At 42.9% G+C, this 25,800-nt stretch overlaps 2 protein-coding genes across 10 annotated transcripts in view; both read right to left on the bottom strand.

Moving 5' to 3' along the window:
• CAPN3 (calpain 3) overlaps positions 1-3,423 on the bottom strand; it is a gene marked incomplete at both ends in the record, with an annotated part of 47,786 nt that extends 44,363 nt beyond the window's left edge. For all 3 annotated transcript variants that reach the window (XM_079906980.1, XM_079906979.1, XM_079906981.1), the window contains one exon: positions 3,115-3,423. In XM_079906980.1, the coding sequence (XP_079763106.1) occupies positions 3,115-3,423 (309 nt within the window). The remainder of the gene's footprint in view (positions 1-3,114) is intronic.
• A 1,492-nt stretch (positions 3,424-4,915) lies between these two features.
• The window catches only part of GANC (glucosidase alpha, neutral C), a 77,327-nt gene continuing 56,442 nt past the window's right edge, over positions 4,916-25,800 (bottom strand). For 4 of the 7 annotated variants that reach the window (XM_079906813.1, XM_079906817.1, XM_079906814.1 and 1 more), the window contains 6 exons: positions 25,301-25,377; positions 21,954-22,028; positions 18,605-18,718; positions 17,000-17,112; positions 14,335-14,438; positions 12,703-13,724 (listed from right to left, as the gene is read on the bottom strand). In XM_079906813.1, coding sequence (XP_079762939.1) covers positions 13,615-13,724; positions 14,335-14,438; positions 17,000-17,112; positions 18,605-18,718; positions 21,954-22,028; positions 25,301-25,377 — 593 coding nt within the window. In that variant the 3' untranslated portion in view covers positions 12,703-13,614. Of the gene's footprint in view, positions 4,930-7,961; positions 8,335-12,702; positions 13,725-14,334; positions 14,439-16,999; positions 17,113-18,604; positions 18,719-21,953; positions 22,029-25,300; positions 25,378-25,800 lie in introns of those variants that run through there. The other 3 variants (XR_013825230.1, XM_079906815.1, XM_079906816.1) reach the window with 3 other exon arrangements.

Genomic DNA, 25,800 nt, shown 5'->3' with positions numbered 1-25,800 from the left:
TAAAGTCACCTGTTCAGAATATAAAGGGGCTGCTGTCTGTCTGGGAAAGAGGTTTCCTCAGGTCTAGGTGTTGGCAGAGGGAGCTAGCTGACCCAAGGAGTGCAGGAGAGCAGGGCTGAGAGCCAGTTAGACCAACCAGGGCAAAGCACAGTTGGATATGGGGTTGTAATAATAATAACAGGTAAGAGGGAAGGCATACACCAGAGGAATGTGGGTGAAGTTGGGACCCAGCTCCGAACTGGCAAAGGGTCAGGCTCTGAAAAGATGGAGCCATGGGGACAGGACCTGAGGGGAAGAGGCAGTTAGGCAGCCTATGGCTGGAGGCCCAGCCATTGCCGGTCAGTTATAAAGCACTGGATCTGGAGATAAAGGAAAGATGGTAAATTCCCCCAACCCCCAAGAACCAGTGGAAACAAAGTTAAGCAGAAAGTGGCTCAGGGAAAATGCAGAATCCCAGCTATCAGCCCCAGGAGCTTAGACGGCAGAGGAGGAAGGGAAAACAGATTTCCTAGGGAAAGAGCTGACGGGATAAATTGGGGGTGGCTGTCCATCAATGATGCAGTTTTGACCTCAACTCAGCTGTGAATGGGAGGCCCAAATAGGTTATAACCTCTCCTGGCAGAGCCAAGAGACACTGAGGCTGTATCCATCACGTGCAGTTTAACCTGAAGTCTGACTTAACCTGGTTCCCAAATAGGTGGACTCCTGCTTCTCTGGGGTCCAGGTTAGGGTGGGGCTGGAATGAGATGGAATTTCCTGAAAGGTGACTCTGCCTAGAGCCAGAGACAGGGGAGGCTCAGGAACACGCTGCCAGTCTCTGTTGTTGGCGGCCTTAGTGAGCTGAGCTGACTCAGAGGGTTAGCACTGCATAGAATCTTCTATGCAGAATCCTTGCACAGAATCCTTGTGCCCTGCACCACAAGAGGATGTGAGTCAACTTGCCTATGGAGGGGCCCTCGCCGGGAAGGGCAGAGGCACCAAGAAGGGAGATGCTGCCTCCCAAGGGAGAATTCCCTCGTGGGCTTCTGGGTCTCTGTGGAGCGATCTGGGGGGTCCTGCATTCCCAAGGGAAGGAGGGTACCAGATGCACAAGGCCTTGCAGCTGGCCCGTGTCCCATCCCTCCAAAAGCAAAAGGGATCTAGGTTGCCCCTGATTTTAAGAGTGATTGCAGGAGAGTATGGAGAAATAACCTGGAATGCACAAGGCAAAGGCAGATGGGGAAAATGGGAGCATTTGCTCACTGCCTTATTCCAGAGGTTGTCATAGCCGATAACTGAGTGAGCAGCCAAGTTCCCCGACCCAGTGTGATTCCCCCTTTATGTGGTCACCTTCACCCTCGAATGATGCACTCACATTTCACAATCAGACACACATTTTGTATTTGATGGGGATGACTGTAATGGCCCAAAAAGACAGGCAGTTTCCTGCCCACGAGGGGATGGTTCATACGCATATCCTCTTGTTCAGTTGGACTGATTCACTTAGATCAGGCACAAGATACTCAAACACATTGCTTTGAGTAGTATCTTGACTGGTCTAAAGGCTGTGTATGAGAAGACTTAGAACAACAGAGCAGCTGAATGTGTAGGGGTCCAGGAGAGAGGGTGACGGAGAGATGGACAGGGAGGCCGGGGCTGACTGGAGAAGGGCCTATAGCCCAGGTAAGGAGTTTGGACTTATCTGAAAACATGGGGGGAGGGGAGAACAGTGTCATTGAAGATATTTCATCAGGGATGCGATGTGTCCCAGTTCCCTCGCAATAGGGCAGTGACTGGGTTGGAGAATGAAGTTCTTTCCAGTCCTCCCTTCCAAACTGAGGGCCCTCAGGACAGTCACGGGCCTGAGCATAGAGCCGGCAGGGAAGGAAAGGGGCCCTTGTGGAACACACAGGGTGAGGACAGGGTTGTTGGATATTTAACCTGGATATTTCATCTCAGGTTAAAAGGAAACACATGGCTTGGGACTTCCCTGGCGGTCCAGTGGTTAGGACTCTGCGCTTTCACTGCCGAGTGTCCGGGTCCAATCCCTGGTCAGGGAACTAAGATCCCACAAGCTGCACTGTGGCCAAAACAAAACAAAAGAAACACATGGCTCATGAATAGCGCTGGGCCTCAGTTTAACCTGATGAATCTCATGAATAGCACTGGGGCTCAGATGAAATGGTTTCCTCAGGAGGGTTTCTCTCCCTGGCCTGGGTTAGCTCTCCTTTGCCTTCTGAAGCGCTCTGAAACTCATCACTCTTGTTCAAAGCCTGTCTTGCCTTCAGGACTCTAGGCTCCAGGAGAGCAGGAAGTTTTGTTTTCCTTATTTACGCTGTCTCCTCAGTTGCTTGCCTTGTTTCTGGCTCTAGAAGATGTTCAATAAAGATTTCTTGAATTAAGGACAAGAGTCATGCTGGAGGTGTGATCAGAGCAGGGAGCCGGGGGAATGTGACTTTCCTCACTTTCCTTTCCTGACTATTCCTGGAATAGTCACTAAAAGAAACAGGGTTTTAATCCAGGCTGTCATGCGTGCCCTGGATGTACTTCACTCTGGTGTGCCTTTATCTCCTCATTTGTGAGGTGAGGTAGATGGACTCAAATGATTGCAAGGGATTCTCCTTCTAATCCTAACATTTTGTGCATGAAAAAGTAGTCTTTGCTGCCACTCTCCTCTTCCCAGGGTTCTTTCCATTTCAGAAAGACATGGCTACTGGCAAACTTAAAAGAACATCATGATTTTAGCCCTTCAGTAAGAAAGTGAAGGAATCTTATAAAGATGCAAGATACTTAAACAGGAGGGTAGATCTGGACTACTCTCCAGGTCGGAATTTTGGAATTTATTTGGAAATTCCAGTTTGGAATTTGTTCTGGGAAAGGAATATTTACTTTTATAGGGTGAATTAAACTGACTTCCAATTGCTTTCATAAAGAGCAAGGGTTTTTTTTGAGAGAGAGAGAGAGCAGAGAGTGAGAATCAGCCCTGCCTCACCTGAGGACAGAGCCCTGCAGGGCTACTGCCAGGATCCTTCGCCCAGTGCCCCATGCACCACAGAGCTGTGCTGTGGGGAGGTGCGGAGTGGGAGGACTTCTCTGAGGGAAAAAAACCCAAGCTGCAACCACTCAGCTACTCACCGGAGGTCTCTTCCAGATGAACTGGATGGGGAACTTCTGGCTATAAAAGAGAGAGGTCTCATCCGGTGGGAACTCAGGATCCACATAAAGAACCTTCTTTTCTAGACACTTCTTGTGAAGCTGCTCAAATGTCTTCTCTTTCACCCCGATAATGGGAAAATTGCGGCTGATGATGGCTGAGTAGATGCCACTTGGGTTTCCGCCACCGGCCTCGGTGCCCTTGCCCTGGGCTGCCTGGGGGATTGGCCCCGGAGACCTGGGCTCAGCCCCTGTCTGTGGGGCCACAGACGTGCTAATGACGGTTAGCATGACAGGCAACTTTGGAAGGAACAGGCTTTTAAAGACAACAAGATTCAGCTACCTTTAAGGAAAGGAAGCAACTGCAAAGAGGAAGTTGTAGTGATTCTGTCATTGGAGAGAAAAATGTCCACATCCACTTCAAAGTTGAAAGCCCATCAGAAGGTCGTCCAGCTTGTGTTCACGTTAAAAACTGAGCTGTGATCCAGAAGCCATCCAGTTTTCCTGAGGAAGGAGTAAGGATTTCTGTAGCAGTTTTTACTTAGGGGGCTCCTACCAGCAGCATACATGCCAGAGGGAGAGAAAGAAAGTGAGGGTTGTGTTTCAGTGGCCCGAAGAAGCCTGAGCCAGGAAAACCAAAAATAGACATGAAGAAAGATCATGAGTATGAGAGCAAGAGAGAGGCTAGCAGTGCAGCTAGACTGCATTCTCGAGAGAGAAGGACCTGGCCAGGGATGTTCCTGTGTTGCCATTAAGTTCTGGTGTTGTCAGGAAATGAAAGGGGAATATTTGAGTAAATTGAACACTGAAACTTAGCAAAGAATGGCAGATACATTATTGAATTGGCAGTTATCCAGACTATCAAACTTAGCCACCAAATTAATGGAAAACAGTATTGAAAAAGTTTGCAAGGGTGAATGTGAGATACTGAATTCTAGGAGAATGTTCTAGGCATTTTTGAGAACATGATTTTTACTTTTTAAAATTCTAGGATATCAGAATATTATTCAACTGGATTTGGCATCTCTTCTAGAATGTTCTGATATCAGCGTGCAGTGAAACTGTCTGGGTGGAAAATGCCACTCAGCAGAGTCCTCAGTTGAGAAAATCCCTGTCTCTTCTTGCCCACTTGACCTAGCTATCCCTTGTCTCTCCCCACCCCCAAGATAAACACTGGGACCAAATCTTCTACAAAAAGTGCACCTGAGTACAGATTATTCAGGCGTGCCACATTAGGCATCTGAGTCAGAAGTTGGAATTGGATACTGAGCCAGGTTGGCCATCAAGTCCTGGCATGTCATACCCAAACAGTTGGCTTCAGGGCTCTTAGATGAGACCACAAGTGGCTCTGGGGAAGGAAGTTGCCTGCCTGGCCTCTGCCTTGTCTTCTACTCACGGTAGCTGCTACCCAGGCTGTCAGGAGATGGCCATATACCAAGTGTGGCTGAGTGAAGGCTAGTCCCAGACTGCAGCTCTGCCTGTTCCCATGTGCCCATCTCATCAGCCCAAGGCTAGAGGCTATGAGAGAAGGTAGGAAGTGACAGCTGAAATAGGGAGTCCCGCCAGGCTCGTGATCCCTGGGGTTGCAGCTTTGAGGAACCATCAGCTTATTCCCCCATCCCTCTAAGGAAATGCCCAAGGATCTTTATTACTACTCTTGGAGAGGCAGAATAGAGAAGGGCAGCATCTGAAGCTGACTGCCTAGGTTCAAAGTCTAGGCCTGCTGCTCATTGGCTGTGCCTGTGTAGCTTTAGGTGAGTCACTTCTTCCTTTCTTCGTATGTCTCAGTTTTCTCACCTATAAAATGGGTATAATGATAGTCATTCTGTTATTGAGTTGTTGTAAAAACTAAACACATTGTGTACATTTAAAATAGTGGCAGGATTGTCTTAAGCACATAATAAATGTTAGAGATGAACCGAAGTTAATATTGTTTGGGGTTATATCAGGTTGAATGACAGTTACTCATTGGCACAAATCAGCTTTCACCTTATGAGCATTTATTGACCATCTTCCATGTGAACAGTGCATCTGCCCAGGACCATGTGGTCACAGAGTCTCCAATCAGAGGCGTGCCTATCTGCCTGCACTAAAAGAGCCTCTAAAAAGACTGACTTCCACCGTCAAACTCACTAATGGAATGGAAAACAAAGGGGGGCAGTTTCCTTCTCCCGCCATAATATGTGCCATCACATGTTTGAGTCCCAGCTCTATACCACCTTGAAATTCACAGCACCGACCCACATTTTATTGTTTCTCTTTACTGAGCTTCCTGTTTGCCCACAGGACTATAAGCTCTGTGAAGGTGGGAACTGGGTCCCCACTGCACCGTAAGGGTTAAGCACATAGAAGGTTCTTAATAAATATGTGTTGTATATCTGTTGAATGATGTTTCCCTACGTGAGAAGAAATTTCTTCCACTTCTTATTGCTTTGCCAATGCAATCAAAGTATCTTGGCTGATCTGCCTCGGGGGGAGGAGCTGTCTCTGGCCCCCACACAGCTGACCTTCTCTTCCTCAGCTGTCTAAGCTAGCTCCATCCTTGGTAATGAAGATGGGTGTGCGATGGAGATCAGCCTCTTGTCATAGCACAATGGGAATACTGTATCAAACACACAGAGTGCAAGGTGCTATTCATTTTGCTCTACCAATTGTTGTGAATAAAACCCCCTCTCAGATTAGCAGGTCCAAACTCAAGGTTTATTCAGCTGCACAGCTGTAGAAGCTCATGCTATCAGCGAGAAATCCAATCTGAGCCCACAAACAAAGGCAGATGATGAGCATGTAAACAGCTGCATGTTTTCAATTCCCAGAGCCTCTTCAAGGAGAAAGAACTCATTTTTATAACATATTTCAGCTAAGGTCATGCAATATCTGCAGCTGGAATGGCTTCTGTTGCACCAACAAGGCAGTTAATGATTGCGTATCACTGTCTTCCATCAACATTTCTTTGATTCAACACTGTTGGAATTAATGCATTCGCTTATAATTAGAACACCTACCACTCATTAAGTGCCTACTGTGAGCTAGCCACTTCACATAGTTGTAAAAACGTTCTTTTTTTTTTTGGCCACACTGCGCAGCATGTGGGATCTTAGTTCCCCAGCCAGGGATCAAACCCGTGCCCCCTGCATTGAAAGTGCCGAGTTTTAACCACTGTACCACCGGGAAAGTCCCCTAAAAACTTTTAAAGTAATTTTAAACATACAAAAGCATTGCAAAGATAGCACAGATTTCCCGAATACCCTTCAACAGCCTCCCTTAATGTTTACACCTTACATAACCATGGTACAATGATCAAAAGTCAGAAATGAATGTTGGTAAGATACCACTAACTGAACTACAAGACATATTTTGATTTCTTCAGTGTTTCCGCTAGTGCTTTTTTTCCCCTTCTGTTACAGAATTTGATCTGCACTGCATTTAATTGTCATATCTCCTTAGTGTCCTCCAATCCCTGACAGTTCCACAGTCTTTGTCTCTCTTGAACTTGGCACTTTAGAAGAGTACTTGTCAGATATGTTGTAGAATGTCCCTAACTTGAGTTTGTCTGATGTTTTTCACATGATTAGACTGAGATTATGGTTTGGGGGATGAATATCACAGAGGTTATGCACCCTTCTCATCAAATCAGATCTGGGGGTACATGACATTGATGTATTTTATTACTGGTGATATCAACCTTGAGTACTTGGCTAAGGTGGCATCTACCAGGTTTCTCCAAAGTAAAGTTACTATTTTTTTCCTTTCCATACACATGGAATACTTTTAATCTGTACACAACCCTGCACGTTTGATTAATCCCATTTTACAGCTGAGAAAACTTGAGATATCTGCTCTATTTTTACAGTTAAGTCATGGGAAACACACAGAATTTTAGAGCTTATCTCTTTTCTTGAACAAAAGAGGAAACCAAAGCCTAGAGAGATTAAATGACATGGTCAAGGTCATTCTGCCAGTTAACTACAGAACCAAACAAGACCCCAGGTCTCCTGATATCCAGTGAAGGAATAAATGCATGACTAAGACTCCAGTAATGTGCATTAGGCATAAGATCTCTGGATCCTTGCATATAAATAGTCAGGGCTTCCCTTCCCCTAGCTCTGAAGGGAGTGGAATCTAACACCATCAGCCGTGCTGAAAACAACAGTCAAGAAGCAGCTGTCTGATTCTGGTTGGCCTTGCTGTGGCACTGCAGTCTTTAGCTGGTCATAAGACAGGCAGATCTGATATCAGATGCCAATGTCTCCTTTCTTTCTGCTAGAATGTGAGCTATATGGCCCTCATTGTCTGCGGTTAATATGGTAATCTGTTTCCAGTGGAGTTGCTGATGGCTTTCTATCCCCTGGACTGAGAAGTTATTTTAGTCTAGAGCGCCACTCCCCCCCACCCCCACCCCCGGAATTATGCTGGGCATTCAGAGAGTTTGGTAGATGGAAATCTTAAAAGCAGAGTGGAATGCTTGATATTGTCATAGGAGTTCCATGACTAAGAAGGCTTTTAGGTAAGCTGGTCAGTTATGAGCTAAAACCCATTAAACTCCAAATATTTATGTGTTTTGACTGTGTTTCTGCTGCCTATCACTATGATACACTGATACTGAAAAGGATGTGAAAAAGTGAAGGAATTCTGCACGCAGACCAAACTCTAGAACTGCGGTCTTCCCTAGGGCTACAACAATCTGATAGGCTGGTATTAGTTAACCAGGATGTAAGGCTCAGCACAACTTTAAGGCAAACTCACGGTGACGAGCTGTGCTTTCCACTCGAGGGAGCCTTTAGGAGAATGGCCCAATCTGGGACTGGCCCTGGTCATGTTGATGTGTGGGACCAGGACCCTAGAATTCACTTAGTTCTGAAAGTGAATTGTACCCCAGAACATAAATAGTCCTATAGGTACATTTAAATGAAAATAGCCAGGACTTCCCTGGTGGTCCAGTGGCTAAGAGTCCATGCTCCCAATGCAGGGGACCCGGGTTCGATCCCTGGTCAGGGAACTATATCCCACATGCTGCAACTAAGACCCAGTGCAGCCAAGTAAATAAATAAATATTAAAAAAAAAAAGAAAGAAAGAAACTAGGCCTCTAGGGCAGGGAATATTTTGGTACCTGGTCAAACTGGAATCTACATCCTGGGATCACTTCTGTCAGGAACTGACCACCCCAGGTCCACTATAGCCAGGATCCGCAGGATGATTTAGACCTGGGAAAAGAAGGAAGGTGACAAAACTGGCCTTCCAAATGCATGAAGGACTTTCCCTGACCACTATACAGGGCATCTGCCCTAAATAAATGCCTGCCATAAACATGTATTCCATTCTGTTTCTTAGTGTGAATACCCTCCTGAAAGCTCCATGGTCAGCTCCTGCAGTCAGACAGGACCTCTGTGGGGAAGCACATATAGAAGCACGTACAGCACTGCCATAGTGTGGGTGGTGTGAGGTCAGGGGCTGCTGGCCTAGTGCTCCGAGGGTGGTATTTGTGTTCCCTGAAGTAGGGGGCTTGGTTTGGCCCGGCATTTCTCCGGTGGAGAACAGCTGATCTGATGATTCTGAAGAGGTCTGCTGCATCAGAAATAAAGGTGTTTTCTTGTACTGGAGTTCATTATTTTCATTTTTATTAGAAAAAATTTTAATTGAAGTATAATTGATTTACAATGTTGTGTTAGTTTCAGGTGTACAGCAAAGTGATTCAGATATACATATACTTTTCCAGATTCTTTCCCATTATAGGTTTTTACAAGATACTGAATATAGTTTCCTGTGCTATACAGTAGGTGCTTGTTGTTTATCTGTTTTATATATAGTAATGTGTATCTGTTAATCCCAGACTTCTAATTTACCTCTCCCGCACTTTCCCCTTTGGTAACCATAAGTTTGTTTTCCATGTCTGTAAGTCTGTTTCTGTTTTGTAAATTCATTTGTATCATTTTTTTTTAGATTCCACATATAAGCGATGTCGTATGATATTTGTCCTTCTCGGTATTGACTTACTTCACTTAGTAAGATAATCTCTAGGTCCATCCATTTGTTGCAAGTGGCATTATTTCATTCTTTAAAAAAATTTTTTATTTATATATTTTTAAATATTTATTTTGGCTGTGTCGGGTCTTACTTGCGGCATGCAGGATCTTTGTTACAGCATGTGCACTCTTTAGTTGCAGCATGAATGTGGGATCTAGTTCACCGACCAGGGATTGAACCCAGGCCCCTTGCGTTGGGAGCAAGTGAGTCTTACCCACTGGACCACCAGGGAAGTCCCATTGTTTCATTCTTTTTATGGCTGAGTAATATTCCATTGTATGTGTATACCACATCTTTTACCCGTTCACCTGTGGATTGACACTTAGGTTACTTCCATGTCTTGGCTGTTGTGAATAGTGCTGCTATGAACATAGGGGTGCATGTATCTTTTTGAATTACAGTCTTCTCTGGATATATGCCCAGGAGTGGGATTGCAAGATCATATGGTAATTCCATTTTTAGTTTTTTTAAGAAACCTCCATACTGTTCTACATAGTGGCTTGGAGTGCATTCTTAACTCCATTTGTTTCATCCTATTTTACATGCTACAGCTTATAAGCCTTTACAACAATAGAAAGCAAACATTTTAAAGCTATTAGATACTAGGAAGATATGGCCCAGCATCTTTGTTTTTAAAACTTTTTGTTTTGAAATAGTTTAAAACTTAACAGGAAAGTTGAAAATATAGTGTAAGGAATTCCTGTATACCCTTCATGCAGATTCTTCAGTTATAACATTTTAATACATTTTGCCAATTTTCTCTCTCTGTCTCTCTCTTTTTCTCATACATACATAAATTATTTTCTGAGCCATTTGAGAGTAAGTCAGAGCTATGCTACTTTAATACTTCCATATGTATTTCCTAAAAATAAGGAAATTCTTCTATGTAATCATAGTACAATTCTCAAAATTAGGAAAATTACCATGTAATCAAAAGATCCTATTCAAGTTCTGCCAACTGTCCCAGTAATGTCCCTTATAGTTCCAGGATGGAACCCAGGATCATACGTTTGTTGTCATGTCTTTTTAGTCCCCCTTTAATCTGGAACAGTTCCTCAGACCTGTTTTTCATGGCCTTCACATTTTGAGCAGTATAGGATGTGCCTCAATTCTGTTTTTTTAAAAAAATATTAATTAATTAATTAATTAATTTGGCTGTGCCAAGTCTTAGTTGCGGCACGCGGGATCTTTGTTGCTGCGTGCGGGATCTTCGTTGCAGTGTGTGAACTCTTAGTCGCAGCATGTGAACTCTTAGTTGCAGCATGTGGGATCTAGTTTCCCCGACCACGGATCAAACCCAGGGCCCCTGCATTGGGAGTGTGGAGTCTCAGTCACTGGACCATCAGGGAAGTCCCCAGCTTTGGTCTGTTTATTATAAACTTACATAAATGAAATCACTCAGTAAACATTTTATCAAACACATACTTCTATGTTGATATATATACATTGTTATTTTAATGGTTGCATAATATTCTACTGTATGAAAGGGCTATATTTAACCAATCCCCTGATAAAGGACATTTAGTTTATTTCTAGTTTTCCATAGTATAAACCACATTACAATTTATAGCTCTGAGCAATTTATCTGATTTATCTGAAGTGGAATTTCTGGGTTAAAGCAAATTTAAAATTTTGATGCTATTGCCAGATTGTCATCCAGAAAGATTATACTTAGCATAATTCCACCAATGATGCACGAAAATGCCTATTCTCCACACCAGCATTAGCATTTTCATTTTAATCTTGGCCAATCATGGACACCCCCATTTCTCTGAATATTAACAATGCTGAGTGTATTTCATGCTTATTTTGCCTATTTCAATTTCTTTTATGAATTACCTTTGCCCATATTTCTTTTGAGCAGTTTCTAACGTTTAAACTGATTTGTCAACTCATTCCTTGGCATTTAAGTCTTAAAGGAAAGACACATTATATATTCATTTTAGAGCTTTGTTTGAATCTTTGTTAAAATGATTCTAAGTTCTTACATAAAATCCAGTTTCCTGAGAAAACATATCGAGAATTAGCCACAACAAGGTAACTCAACACTATAGGCCAACTCGGCCCCGCTTAGCTCTCTGGTCCTGAGCTTCAGATATAGGAGGGGGGTAAAGTGTGAGAAGCAATAAGAGCAGATAACATTTACGCACACCCAGGATGTATTTCTCTCCATTCAATGTATCTAGTTAAACCTTTCAGGATAGTTCTGGGTCAAGACAGAGCAGTTCCTCACTAACCCACTCTAAAGTTCTTATTTCATTCCTTCCTCCAAAAATATTTTAAATGGATGAATAATAGACACATAATAAATGTTGAACTGAAGATAGGTCTTAATTATTCAGCCTTAAGTGCTGTTAAAAACCATCATTTATATTAGGTAAGAGCATTCAGTTTTCAGTTTAAGTCTTACTGTAGCTTGGCAAGGGAAACTTGAAGCTGGGAAATCGGACTTCAGCTAATGGAGGCTTCTTCCTTTCTCCTTAATTGCAAAACTTACAGAAATAGGAGCAAAGAATCTGTATATGTCTATGTGCGCTTATATATGGTGCAAAGCTCAAATCTCAACTGATACAATCAAATGTGTCCATGAGGAAATGTGTAATGTTTACTATATCTGGAGGGAAGAGTTCTAGGTCAGAAGAGTAAATTAGAAACAAATACATTCAATTCTCAATTTTAAATAAATCCATCAGTCAACCAATTATAGCCAACCATTACTAAAAGCCAAGTATAATCATGCTCTGGCAGATATAAGACAAATATAACATGATCTTGAAGAACATACAATCTAGTAAGGGAACAAGACAGACAAACCTGAAACACTGAGGCACCATCCCTGAGAATGCTAAGCAGAATGCATATTATAAGTGGGGCAGCATTTCAGAGAAGGGCAAAATCACTGCTCATAGTAAAGGGGAGTTGAGGGTGTTAGGGTAGTTAGAAAGGCTCTGTGGGGAAGTGGGATTTGAGTTGGGCCTGGATGGATGGTAGGATTTGCATAGGTGGAGGGCAGACCGTGGATATTGGGACCCAGGGAACAGAGGCATAGAGGTGACAGTTGGCAAGCTGCTGAGTGGAAGAAGCCTGATAAGCAAATGTGCATGTTGAGCAGTGCTGAGGACATGTGACTGCCCCAGCAGATGCTGTGGCCACAGGGTGTCCCTGGGGAGCATCCTGGGGAACTGGCATAGATGTAGTCTTCTAGCCCACGCCACGCTGTACTAGAGTCTGAGGCAAAAGTAAAACGCAGTACTATCGATCCTGTCCTTATTTAAAATTTTGATATTTTGTTCATCATGGATTTTTTTTTGCTGTTAATTTTGTCTTTTTTTTTTTTTTGCGGTATGCGGGCCTCTCACTGTTGTGGCCTCTCCTGTTGCACAGCACAGGCTCCGGACACGCAGGCTCAGTGGCCATGGCTCACGGGCCCAGCCGCTCCGCAGCATGTGGGATCTTCCCAGACCGGGGCATGAACCCACGTCCCCTGCATCGGCAGGCGGACTCTCAACCACTGCGCCACCAGGGAAGCCCTGCTGTTAATTTTGATTTTTAAAAATATTGCATTAAAATATTATTTATTTTGATTACTGTGATTTGGGGCATCCCCTTAAATTTTGTGCCCCAGGCAAGTGCCTTACTTGCCTCCCCCTCATCCCGGCCCTGTGTTCTATTTCTGAAGTTTGAGGGTGGGGACATGGGTAATTATTTTATTATTTTAAACTATAGCTTACTCATATTACAAATAAGCTTTGGTTAGTGGACAATATTTAATAAAAAAATTAATATAAAGAAATGAGAATTTTAAGGAGATTAATTTGGAACTTTGGACCCCAAAAAACATGACAGGGAAAAGAGCCCTTTGTGTTCCTGAGTCAGTCTCTAGGGTAGAGTAACTCCCTGTTGCTGCAGTGAATACACTCTAAGCAGAAAAGGTTGTCTTGTCCAGGTCTAAGTGGGTAAAAGATAACTGGGGTGGGGAGGCACCAGAAGCTGCTGTCCACTTGGAGATAGGCCTTGAGCAGCTCAGCTGCTGGAGCCCAAGTGGCTCTGCCACATGGACTGAGACAAGCTTCCACAAGGTGGGTGGGCTTGGCCCACTTCTCACATAAAACAAACCCATCCAGCTGTGCTCAAAGAGAAACTGCCCACTGGGCCAGAGTGCATACCACAGGTCATGGCCCACGGAGCAATGCGAGATCTGTGAACGCTATAAATGTCTCTGGGCCACTTGCATGTAGGAGAAGAGGGCGTGTGTGACACAAAGAGTATTATTAGCACATCTAAAAATGTAACATCTGAAAAATCTGAAAGCTATTGTTCGTTAGTAAACTGGTGACTTATGAAAGATGACTTTGAGCCAGAGAAGTCAATAGCATGCAGCACAAATCGCAAAAAAAGGCCCGTGGAAAGGCAGAAGGGTGCAGCTGCTCCCATCACTTGTCACCAGGTGCACTGCTCTGTCACTGGATTTGGACCTTCCAGTCAGCACCAATGTTCAGTGAGAACTTCTCCAGGTTCAGGGTGGATGTTTTGGCACAATATGTAAAAGCCACAGGCTGAGCTTTACCATCTAGATATCAAAATTGTAAAAGGGAAAGTTTGATGAACATCTAGGAGAGAAATTTTGAATTTAAAATGTTTCTGACTCTGTTATAAAACCTTATGCCCCATATAGGAGAATCCAAATTAATAGTACTTGTACCCATGGACTTCCATGAAATTTTAAAACATGAAACACTCCACTGTTTTGAGTGCAAGACTGATTGAAAACAAACTAAGGAACAAAGTGATTTGTCCAACAAATTCAGTAGAAAGGATAATTCAGTAAAAAAGGACATATCCTATCCCATGTCCTTTAAGAAACTCCATAAACTCCATGAGCAGGATTCCCCAGGACTTCAGATATCTACAGTTTAAAAAAAATATTCAGAGAAGCTACAATATTATTTCAAGTCCCAAATAATTTCCTTTAGGAAAATATTAACTGCTTACAACGAGCAGAAAGACCAGTTGATGAAGAGAAGCAGAATGGCCTCACGCCCTCTAGATACTAGTATATTTGACTCCTGCCAGAAAGAGCAGAGTCCACTTGGCTAAGGACATTTTGTCAGTTTTAGACTAATCATCTCTTCACTGCAGATACTTCTATGTTTACAAAAACAAATGGCCTGTTTCCTCACCAGGTGAGTGGCTGGTCACAGAAGATGGCTGCTTCTTGAGGCCTAGGACCAAGATCTGCTCCACCACACACTTGCTGGGATAATGACCCCTCTTGTCAGCACAACTGGAATAGATACAACAAATGGCATTAGGAGAAGGAGAGGAATAGGGGTTTGTACTGGTTACCAGGTCACCATCCCGAGCCTTGTGAGTTCCCCTGCCATCTTTCTCTGTGGAGACATGAAACATATAGTGGGCACATTTACTAGGATGAAGAGATGGTAAAAGATGACCCTATGTGCCGAGGACAAGCTAACCAGTAGTCTCCCTCTAACAAGCCATTTGGAGAGGCATCACTTAAGGATACTGAAGTCCCAAATGTTACTTGGACGCTACAATCAAATTGTAAGAAATCAGATACTTAATGAATGGCTGAAGAGATGAATAAATTGGATTAATGGGAATTTATACTGAATTCTTTTTTATTTTTCAGAGAGGGAAGGAAAGGAAGACAGAGACAATAAGGAAGGGATGTTCATGAAGTGGTTGAAAAATACTCCTGGGGGGTTCCAGACCAAGATGGCAACATAAAAGCCTCCTGAATTTCCCTCCTTCCACAGACGCACTGAATATAAAGCTACACATGGAGCAATTCCCTTTGAGAGAAATCCGGAAACTAGCTGAGTGACTCCTATACATTGGGTGACTGAGAAAATACCCACATCAAAACAAGTAGGACGGACTTTCCTGGTGGTCCAGTGGGTAAGACTCCATGCTCCCAATGCAGGTGGCCCAGGATCGATCCCTGGCCAGGGAACTAGATCCCACATGCACGCTGCAACTAAGAAGTCGGAATGCCACAACTAAGACCCGGCACAGCCAAAATAAGTGATAAATAAATAAAAATAAGTTAAAAACAAGAAAACCAAAACAAGCAAACAAGCAAAACAAGTAGGCGAGCAGAAGCAAGAAGAACTACAATTCTGCAGCCTGTGGAACGAAAACCACATTCACAGAAAGATAGACAAGATGAAAAGGCAGAGGGCTATGTACCAGATGAAGAAACAAGATAAAACCCCAGAAAACCAGCTACATGAAGTGGAGATAGGCAACCTTCCAGAAAAAGAATTCAGAATAATGATAGTGAAGATGATCCAGGACCTCGGAAAAAGAATGGAGGCAAAGATCGAGAAGATGCAAGAAATGTTTAACAAAGACCTAGAAGAATTAAAGAACAAACACCTAGAAAAATTAAAGAACAAACAAACAGAGATGAACAATACAATAACTGAAATGAAAAATACACTAGAAAGAATCAATAGCAGAATAACTGAGGCCAAAGAACAGATAAGTGACCTGGAAGACAGAATGGTGGAATTCACTGCCATGGAACAGAATAAAGAAAAAAGAATGAAAAGAAATGAAGATAGCCTAAGAGACCTCTGGGACAACATTAAATGCACCAACATTCGCATTATAGTGGACCCAGAAGGAGAAGAGAAAGGACCTGAGAAAATATTTGAAGAGATTATAGTCGAAAACTTCCCTAACATGGGAAAGGAAACAGCCACCCAAGTCCAGGAAGTGCAGAGAATCCCAGGCAGGATAAACCCAAGGAGAAACACTCCAAGACACATAGTAATCAAATTGACAAAAGTGAACTGAAAAATTCAATAAATACTGCATGGTGTCACTTATATATGGAATGTAAAAACATTTTCAAAAAAAGGAAAGTTGAACTCATAGAAAAAGAGAGTAGAATGGGGGTTGCTAGGGGCTGGGGGGTGGGGGAAGTAGAGAGAGGCTGGTAAAAGAATACAAACTTTCAGCTATAAGATGAATAAGGTTTGAGAATCTAATGTATAACACGGTAAATATAGTTGATAATACTGTATTGCATAACTGAAATTTGCCAAGAGAGTAGAATTTAAATGTTCTCATCAAAAGGGGAAAAAAAGGGTTAAACATGTGAGGTGATGGATGTGTTAATTAACTTGATGATGGGAATACTTTCACGATGTGTACATATATCAAATCATCACATTGTATACTTTAAATATATTACAATTGTATTTTTATACTAGTATATTTTATTAAAATTTTATTTCTAAATTATACCTTAATGACCTAGAGATTATCATACTGAGTGCAGTGAGTCACAGAAAGAGAAATATCATATGATATCCCTTATATGCAGAATCTAAAAAGAAATGACACAAATGAACTTATTTACAAAACAGAATAAGACTCACAGACTTAGAGAACGAACTTACGGTTACCAGGGGGGAAGGGATAGTTAGGCAGTTTGAGATCGACATGTACACACTGCCATATTTAAAATGGATAAGCAACAAGGACATACTGTATAGCACAGGGAACTCTGCTCAATGTTATGTGGCAGCCTAGATGGGACGGGAGTTGGGGGGGAGAATGGATACATGTGTATGTATGGCTGAGTTGCTTTGCTGTGCACCTGAAACTATCACAGCATTGTTAATCAGCTATTCTCCAATATAAAATAAAAAGTTAAAAAAATTATACCTTAATGAATCTGGGGGGGGGAAATGAAGAATACTCCACAAGTGGCCTTCATCATTAATTTCTTAAAATAGCAGCTCTGCATTTGAGGATAGCAAAAGGATAGCATAATTTAAGAAAGCACACAGCTCTTTTAGCTGCCATTACCTGTTGATCAAAACACCTGAGGCGAATGAAAACTTCCTGTGCAAGAATTGCTTCTGGTGGAGGTATTGGAATGAATGACCATCATCGAGATAGAATTCACCCACAGCAGAACCCTGGAGAGTGAATCACGGATAGAGAATGTGCTTATGTAATAGCTTTCTAGGAAAAGACTGTCGCCTCCCTAAAGGAAATAATTGATTTTAAAATCTATGAAAAATTATGTTGAACAACTGCTTAATATTCAAGCTGTACGAAGCAGTCATACAATATATACACTTACTACACATTTGTGAAATAATATGAATAAACAAGTCACACAAGAGGAGGGCAAAGAGTTAGGCCTTGTTGAAAGAGATTTAAACTATGAAGTATGGTCAGCGGCATAGGTGGCTTCCCCCAAAATACCATCCTAGAAGGTGACAACAGGTCAAGAAAAGTTCACAGAATGGAAATGAAATTAAAAGAAAAAATTACAACGTATGAGATCAGCTATCTTTAGAAGACCCTCCATTTAGAGAACGGCATCTAGTTCCTACTGTCTTTTAGTAGGAGGACCACTTTTGCATGTCAGATAATGTCACAGCACTCCATATAGCAGTTCACTGTTATTGACAATGTTTCATGTGCAATGGACCTTGAGTTTCTTGTAATTATTCCATGGCCTCACATGAGCCTGAGGTCCATAGTTTGACCCAAGAAAACATGCTTAAATGAAACGGATTGAAAAGAAAGATGTAAGAAAAAGAAAGCTTAATTATTTTATAATATTTGCTTAAGGGGCTTCCCTGGTGGCGCAGTGGTTGAGAGTCCACCTGCCGATGCAGGGGACACGGGTTCGTGCCCCAGTCCGGGAGGATCCCACATGCCGTGGAGCGGCTGGGCCCATGAGCCATGGCCGCTGAACCTGCGCGTCCGGAGCCTGTGCTCCGCAACGGGAGAGGCCACCACAGTGAGAGGCCCGCGTACAGAAAAAAAAAAAAAAAAAAAAAAAAAAATATATATATATATATATATATATATATATTTTTTTTTTTGCTTAAGAGTAAGGATTTGTGTTTGGCACTGTATTTTGGCAGATGGCTAGGGGAGGAATCTGTTATAGGCCTCCTTTGGCTCAAAAGATCTCCTCAAAAGGACAGATCAACTCTGGATCTTTCCAGGTTTTACCCAAGGAGATTGTAATTGTTTGAGCCATCTGATGAGCATAGAAGTCAGTGCATGAGACTGTGTCCCTGGAATGTTGCATAGACACAGGACCCTTTTACAGGAGACTGAGATTCAGGGCTAATCCGTATGGCAGGCTGCCTATGGCTCAATGAGCTTTCAGTCCAGTGGTAATCAATGTCAAGCTGCAGAGCACCAAGGGTCACAGTGCCCTAGAGGAGATTTCTATTATTTCTAGTTCTAAGAGTACCCTTAAGGATAATTCCAGGAAAGTCAGACAAGAAATGATTCAAAACTTCGATTTCTAGATAAACTTCAGAAGCACCTACCCTGTAGATGGGGTTCACCACTTTTACATAGTGTCACATACTCAAAGGCTACAACTATAAAGAGATAGAGTAGTAACAAACAAGATGTGTAAAAGTAACATTTTTCAAATACCTTAGTGCTTAGGGCCACCCAGAGTCCATATGGGGAATCAGTCATGCAGCCCGTGGATCTTCCTATAGTTGTCTTTATTGGTACCACACTTCCACCTCGTTGAAACACTGGTATCTATAACAGAGCAACACTCTCAGAGAAGGAGGATTCATATAAGGCAATTTCAAAGTAGACTTTTAAAATATTTCATTGTACAAGACTCACATTTGTTACAAGTATAGACTCAAAGGCAATATAAATTTGTGAACACAGAGATGGCAAATATGGGGGCCCTGGCATTAAAAGGAAAAGAGTTCAAACACTAAAAATGGTTCGTTTTTAAATTATTAGGGAAACTTCTCACCCTTCATCAATTTATTATCTGTTCTGACTATCCTATAAGTAGCCTTTCCTGTTTTGTATTTTTAATTTTCCTGTCAATATAACAAACAAGTTTATTTCTAGGACCCTGCTAAAGAGGGAATTTGTCTGTCTGTATGAGCAGGCCCAGATGTACATATGTATGTCTTTATAAAAGATGGTAGGGACTTCCCTGGTGGTCCAGTGGTTAAGATCTCTGGTCGGGGAACTAAGATCCCACATGCTGCGGGGCAACTAAAGCCTGCAAGCCGCAACTACTGAGCCCATGTGCCACAACTAGAGAGAAGCCCACGGGCAGCAATGAAGAGCCCACGTGCAGCAACGACAGATCCCATGTGCTGCAACTAAGACCTGACTAAGCCGGAAAAAAAAAAAAAAGATGGTAGTTTCTTGGTTTGGGAAAGATGACTGTTGTCCTTACTTCAGCCTATACCCTTCTTGCTCCTGCTTCCCTGATCACCAGGATGACTGACTCAATTCTGAGGGTAAAACTGTGAAACTTTTGCTATAGAAGCCACCAAGGGCACTTGAAGTGACTCTGACAACAGGGTTGTAGGCATGGCCCCTATCTATGGGTCTTCTGGAATGGCATTCCCAGCCAGGACAGCCCAGTAGTTTCCCTGCCTCCCAGTGCAGTCCTCTGTAAGGAAGCTCCCTGAATCACGTGAAGGCCTGTACTTTGCTCTGAGTAATGTACAAGCAGGAAGAAGAGCAAGAATACAGTAGTCCCCCCTTCCCCACGGGGGATTCGTTCCAAGACCCCCAGTGGATGCCTGAAACCGAGGAGAGTACTGAACCCTATATAAAGGTATTTCCCCTACACTAATGGGCGGGTAGCACACACAGTGTGGATCTGCTGGACAGAGGGATGATTCATGTCCTGGGCAGGAGGGAGCAGGATGGCGCGAGATTTTGTCATGCTACTCAGCTCAGCATGCAATTTAAAGCGTATGAATTGTATATTTCTGGAATTTTCCATTTAATGTTTTTGGACCACAGTTAATGTTTTTGGGTTTTTTCTTTTTAAAAAATTTTATTTATTTATATTTATTTATTTTTGGCTGCACTGGGTTTTCATTGCTGCACGCGGGTTTTCTCTAGTTGCGGCACGTGGGCTTCTCATTGCGGTGGCTTCTCTTGCTGTGGAGCATGGGCTCTAGGAGCGCAGGCTCAGTAGTTGTGGCACACGGGCTTAGTTGCTCTGTGGCATGTGGGATCTTCCCGGACTAGGGATTGAATCCATGGTCCCCTGCATTGGCAGGTGGATTCTTAACCACTGCGCCACCAGGGAAGTCCCACAGTTAATATTTTTGGGCCATGGTTGATTGAAGGTAAATGAAACTGTGGAAAGTGAAACCGCAGATAAGGGGGACTGCTGTATACATGAAGTTGGGAATCAGGATGGAAGTAGTCAAGATGTCCACCCTCTGCTTGACTTGAAGTCAGCAGCAAGAAGTAAAGTACATTTACCTCCCCACCCTCATCAGCCAATCTCTTCTTATTCTTTTTTTTTCCTTCAAAGAATGCGGCAGTAAGTTAGTATGAATGGGCTCTGGAGTAGGTGTTCAGTTGACCCGGGGTCTTGTCTCAGTTCTGCCACAATTTAGCTGCAACCCTGGGCAAGGAATTTAACTTCTCTGAACCTCACTTTCTTCACCTGTAAGCATGAGGGATTCAAATAGATGAATGGTGGGGTCTCTTCTAGACCTGAAAGTTGGCATCTGAAATCATTTTCTATATAATGGAGTTCATATTGCTGCTGAGATTTTAAAAAATAACATCAATATCTCTTTATAAATCTTTACACTACTTAGGGCCTGTGGTAGTCATGGTGATTCAGCTGCAGGAGCAAACTTCCCTTCAGAAATGCAGCCTAGATGGGCCACTCTGAGTCTAAAATCATAACACATAGCCTCCCCTTGGGCCTAGAGGTCCAACTAAAAACTCATGTTTTCTGAGTTGGTGTTGTAGAAGAATATTCTGTATGGTGTATGTGGAGACCATCATGTATACTCTCTGTTGTCAGTGTTATTATTTTTCTTAGACATACAAATGTAAATCAGAGTATGTTTTTTTGTTGTTGTTTTTGTTTTTGCGGTACGCGGGCCTCTCACTGTTGTGGCCTCTCCCGTTGTGGAGCACAGGCTCCGGACACGCAGGCTCAGTGGCCATGGCTCACGGGCCCAGCCGCTCAGCGGCATGTGGGATCTTCCCGGACTGGGGCACGAACCCGTGTCCCCTGCATCGGCAGGCGGACTCTCAACCACTGCGCCACTAGGGAAGCCCCAGAGTATGTTTTTTATATTCTTTTTTTTCCTCACATTTAACAGCCTTATTGATATAATTCATGTCATACAATACACCCATTTATAGTGTACAATTAAATGTTTTTTAGTATATTCAAAGTCATGCAACCATTACCATAATCAATTTAAAATCACCCCCAAAAGAAACACTATACCCATTAGTGGTCACTCCCCATTGCTCCCAAAACCCTCTCCCTGCCTTCAGCTCTAGGCAACCACTATCGTGCAGAACACTGATGTCCTTGGTTCTTTCTGTGTAGGCACATGTTATGGACTAAATGAGTCCCCACAAAATTCACGTTGAAGCCCCAACCCCCAATGTGACTGTATTTGGAGACAGGGCCTTTACAGAGGTAATTAAGACTAAATCAGGTCATAGGAGTGGAGCCCTGATCCAAATGATTAGTGTTATAAGAGACAAGAGAGCTCACTCTCTCCCTCTGCCATGTGAGGACACAGCAAGGTGTCTGTCTACATGCCAGGAAGAGAGCCCTCACCAGGAACCGAATTGGTTGGAACCTTCATTTGGGACTTCCAGCCTCTAGAACTGTGAGAAAAGAAATTTCTGTTGTTGAAGCCACCCAGTCTATGGTATCCTGTCATGGCAGCCCGAGTAGACAAATACAGCACAATAGGTAAAATATTTTACAATAGGTAAAAATAACAGTCTGAAAATAACTTACCGTGTCCAAGGCTACTGGGATCTTTACAGTACATGCTCCTTCCCAATGAGCAAATGTCTTAGAGTCATACCAGACCTGAAAAGAAACAGACCCTATGAAAAAGCGTGTATAAGCAACTCTGTTCACAATTTCATTATTTAGTGAAACATCCATTTATCTGGATTTCAAATAACCAGAAAGCTAAAATAAATACAATTAAAAAAAAAACACCTTGAGTAGAAGTTAGGAAGAACATATGCTTTTAAAAAGATCGCAAAGGAAAAACCTAGTACTGTGACGGATTAAGCTGACTGAAAGGCCATTCGTTTTTCCATTCATCCATCCAAAAGTTATTTATAGATCAATCTACCATGCGCCCAGCATTGCTGGGTACACACGAGTGAACAGAAAGACACAGAACCTGCCCTCATGGATTTTACAGTCCAGTTGGCTTATAAAAACTTAATGATCAGGACCTCCCTGGTGGCGCCAGTGGCTAAGAATCCGCCTGCCAATGCAGGGGACACGGGCTTGAACCCTGGTCCAGGAAGATCCCACATGCTGCGGAGCAACTAAGCCCATGTGCCACAACTACTGAGCCTGCGCTCTAGAGCCTGTGAGCCACAACTACTGAGCCCACGTGCCACAACTTCTAAAGCCCACATGCCTAGAGCCCGTTCTCCACAAGAGAAGCTACTGCAATGAGAAGCCTGTGCACCGCAACGAAGAGTAGCCCCCGCTTGCCACAACTAGAGAAAGCCTGCGTGCAGCAACAAAGACCCAATGCAGCCAAAAATAAATAAATAAAAATTTTTAAAAAAACAAAAAACTTAATGATCTAGTAGTGAAAAAGACAATGGAAGAGAGAAAACCACAACAAAGCAGAACAGCACATTGCAAGCAAACAGATTACAAATGAGGCAGGAGAAAAAAAAGTGTCAGACAAGGAAACAGATCTTAGAGAAAAACAAATGGAAACTTGGATTACTACTATAGTGTCATTGTTTCCTAACAGAGTTCAATTCAGGGATGAGGTTCAAACTCTTACCTGAGAGGCCTGTCAAGGGGGTTTACTTGCTAAAGTGCCAAAAAAGTCCTGCAAAGTAATTTGGTGGGATAAATCCTTAAGATACCATCAGAAGCAGCATGAAAACAAAACCTTTTTCTCTCTTCTAGTTCAATATAATTTCTGGCAGCCACAGAGTCTATTTCGCAAGTTCACCTCCTGGGATTACCAGAGCCTTTATAAAGCTGGGCTGTTGAATCTGTCATTGTCTTGCTGTGAATGTGAGAGGGCTGTGACCTGACAGTTGCTAGCTACAGTGAACTCTTAATTCAACTGGATCAGCCCCACCTTGTCATGAAGTATTATCTTTGGCTGGATTCAATTTGCTAATGTTTTGTCAAGGATTTCTGCATCTGTGTTTACAAGGGATATTGTCTTAGCTTTCTTTTCTTGTAATGTCTTTCTTTGGTGAATTCTACTAGCTTTAGATAAAAAGCTGGTGGGAGTGAAAGGTAAAAAAAAAAAAAAGGATTCAAACAATATTTGGGGATTTCCTGTCGACCATTTCCAGTCTAACTAACTGAAACGAGAGGTATAGAGTGTGTGCTCTGGTGCCATATTCAAAGATCTCCAGCCTAGGAAGCATACAACTGGCACAAAACATAATGTAGTCAGACCCAGAGCTTAGTCACCAAGCTCCTCACCCAGCAAGTACTTACAGAAGGCCTCCTATGGGCCACGTGCCCACCTAGATGCTGGGGATACAGCAGAGACCATAACAGATAAAAATCACTGTCCTCAAAATGCTAACATTCTAATGGGAGAGATAAATAATAAACAAAACATAAAAGTAAATACATAGAATGTTTAAAATGGCATGTTCTGTGGAGAAATATAAAGGACGAAAGAGGGCTGGACAGAACCGGGTTAGTGGGAGTAGTTTATAATCTTTTTTAAAATTTTATTTTATTTATTTATTTTTCGCTGCATTGGGTTTTTGCTGCTGCATGCGGGCTTTCTCTAGTTGCAGAGAGCGGGGGCTACTCTTTGTAGCAGTGCGCAGGCTTCTCATTGCATGGCTTCTCTTGTTGCAGAGCACGGGCTCTAGGAGCGTGGCCTTCAGTAGTTGTGGCATGCGGGCTCAGTAGTTGTGGCTCGCGGGCTCTAGAGTGCAGGCTCAGTAGTTGTGGCACATGGGCTTAGTTGCTCTGCGGCATGTGGGATCTTCCCGGACCAGGGCTCGAACCCGTGTCCCCTGCATTGGCAGGTGGATTCTTAACCACCGTGCCACCAGGGAAGCCCCGGTTTATAATCTTAAACAGGGTGTCAGAGAAGCCCTCCCCGATAAACAGATTTGCAGGAGAGGGAATGGGCCACACAGAAACACGGGGAAGGTGACAGCAAGGCCTTTAGATAGCTCCCTGCACAGTGTGATGCAATACTAGCTAACCAGCAAGGTAAAGTTCTGGCAAGAAACGGCTTGGCTTTCCTACCCAGGCTTTGGGAAGATGTAGCAAGAGAAACAATCACAGAACAGTCTGGGAGATAGTGTTGAAGGAATAGGTTACATAGTCACAACAATGTGATTGAAATGTTAATAGGTCATTATAGAAATTTGTGGCTAAGTCAGAAAGGGAGCTAGTTCTCAATGGGAACTTACGCTTTGTCAGAATCGACTTGAGAAACTCTCAGCAGAAATGCTTGGCAGGACAATTTATTTAGCTGTTGTTATATTTAACTTTTTTCTCAGGTTTCTGCTTGGCAGGGGAACCTTTGTAAAGAGCCCCACCTTCAGAACTACAAATTACTAGAGAAACTAAGCAGAAAGAACATCATTCATGAGCACTCTGTAGAAAAGCCTGGTTATTGTCATATCAGTAATGACAAGTGTAGTGGGCTGAATGGTGGCTCTTCAAAAAGATATATTTGCTTCCTAATCCCTGGACAGAGTGAATATTACTTTCTATGGTAAGAGATTTGACTAAATTAAGGATCTTGAGATAAGGAGATAATCTGGAATTATTCAGATGGTCACTAAATAACATCACAAGTGTCTTATAAGAGACAGTGGTAGGGGAGACACAGACACACACTGTGAAGATGGAGGCATGGACTGAAGTGATGCAGCTACAAGCCAAGGAATGCCAAGGAGTGCAGGCAGCCACCAGAAGCTAGGAGAGCGGTATGGAACAGATTCTCCCTCAGAGCCTCCAGAAGGAACCAGCCCTGGTGACACCATGATTTCAGACTTCAAGCCTCCAGAACTGTGAGAGCACAAACTTTTGTCATTTTAAGCCACCAAGTTTGAAGGGAAGAGACGTGAGGCATGTAAGGTATGCGGATGTTTGTCATTTACTTTTACCTCACTTGATCCTGGCAGAAACACATCAACCACAGTAGCTTTTGGTTCTGTGACTGGGTGAACCAATAAAGCGCTTCCTGAAAAATGGAGAAGAAATAAAGTTGAATATCATGATAAGAGGTCTGAAAACATCCCTTCTCTTTGTGGTTTCAAAGACCACTCAACTTAACTTCTTGAAGGTAGAGATCTTGGTGAGTTGAACCAATGATTCATCAGGGAGATGCACTGTTAGTTAGAAAGAGGACAGGTGCTCAGAGGTAACTGTATTATTACCTGTCATTAATCCTCCTATGGTATAGTAGGATTACAGGCAGGGACCCTGACAAGTCTGGCACAAGTCTTTACTTTTTTCTACTTCCCTTCCCTGTGGTGGTATCATAAGGCTTAGGAGTGGACCCAGACAAGAATCCCAACTTACATCCACAAATAAAATGGGTTTATGTGAAGTTAACATGTTATGCGAAGCGCTGCATGACAAGAGAATAGAGCTGTGATCCCAC

The sequence above is a fragment of the Stenella coeruleoalba genome (assembly GCF_951394435.1).
Source record: "Stenella coeruleoalba genome assembly, chromosome: 2".
NCBI lineage: Eukaryota > Metazoa > Chordata > Mammalia > Artiodactyla > Delphinidae > Stenella > Stenella coeruleoalba.
Note: the sequence above shows the minus strand (reverse complement) of the source record. Positions and strands in the feature narration are given on the sequence as shown.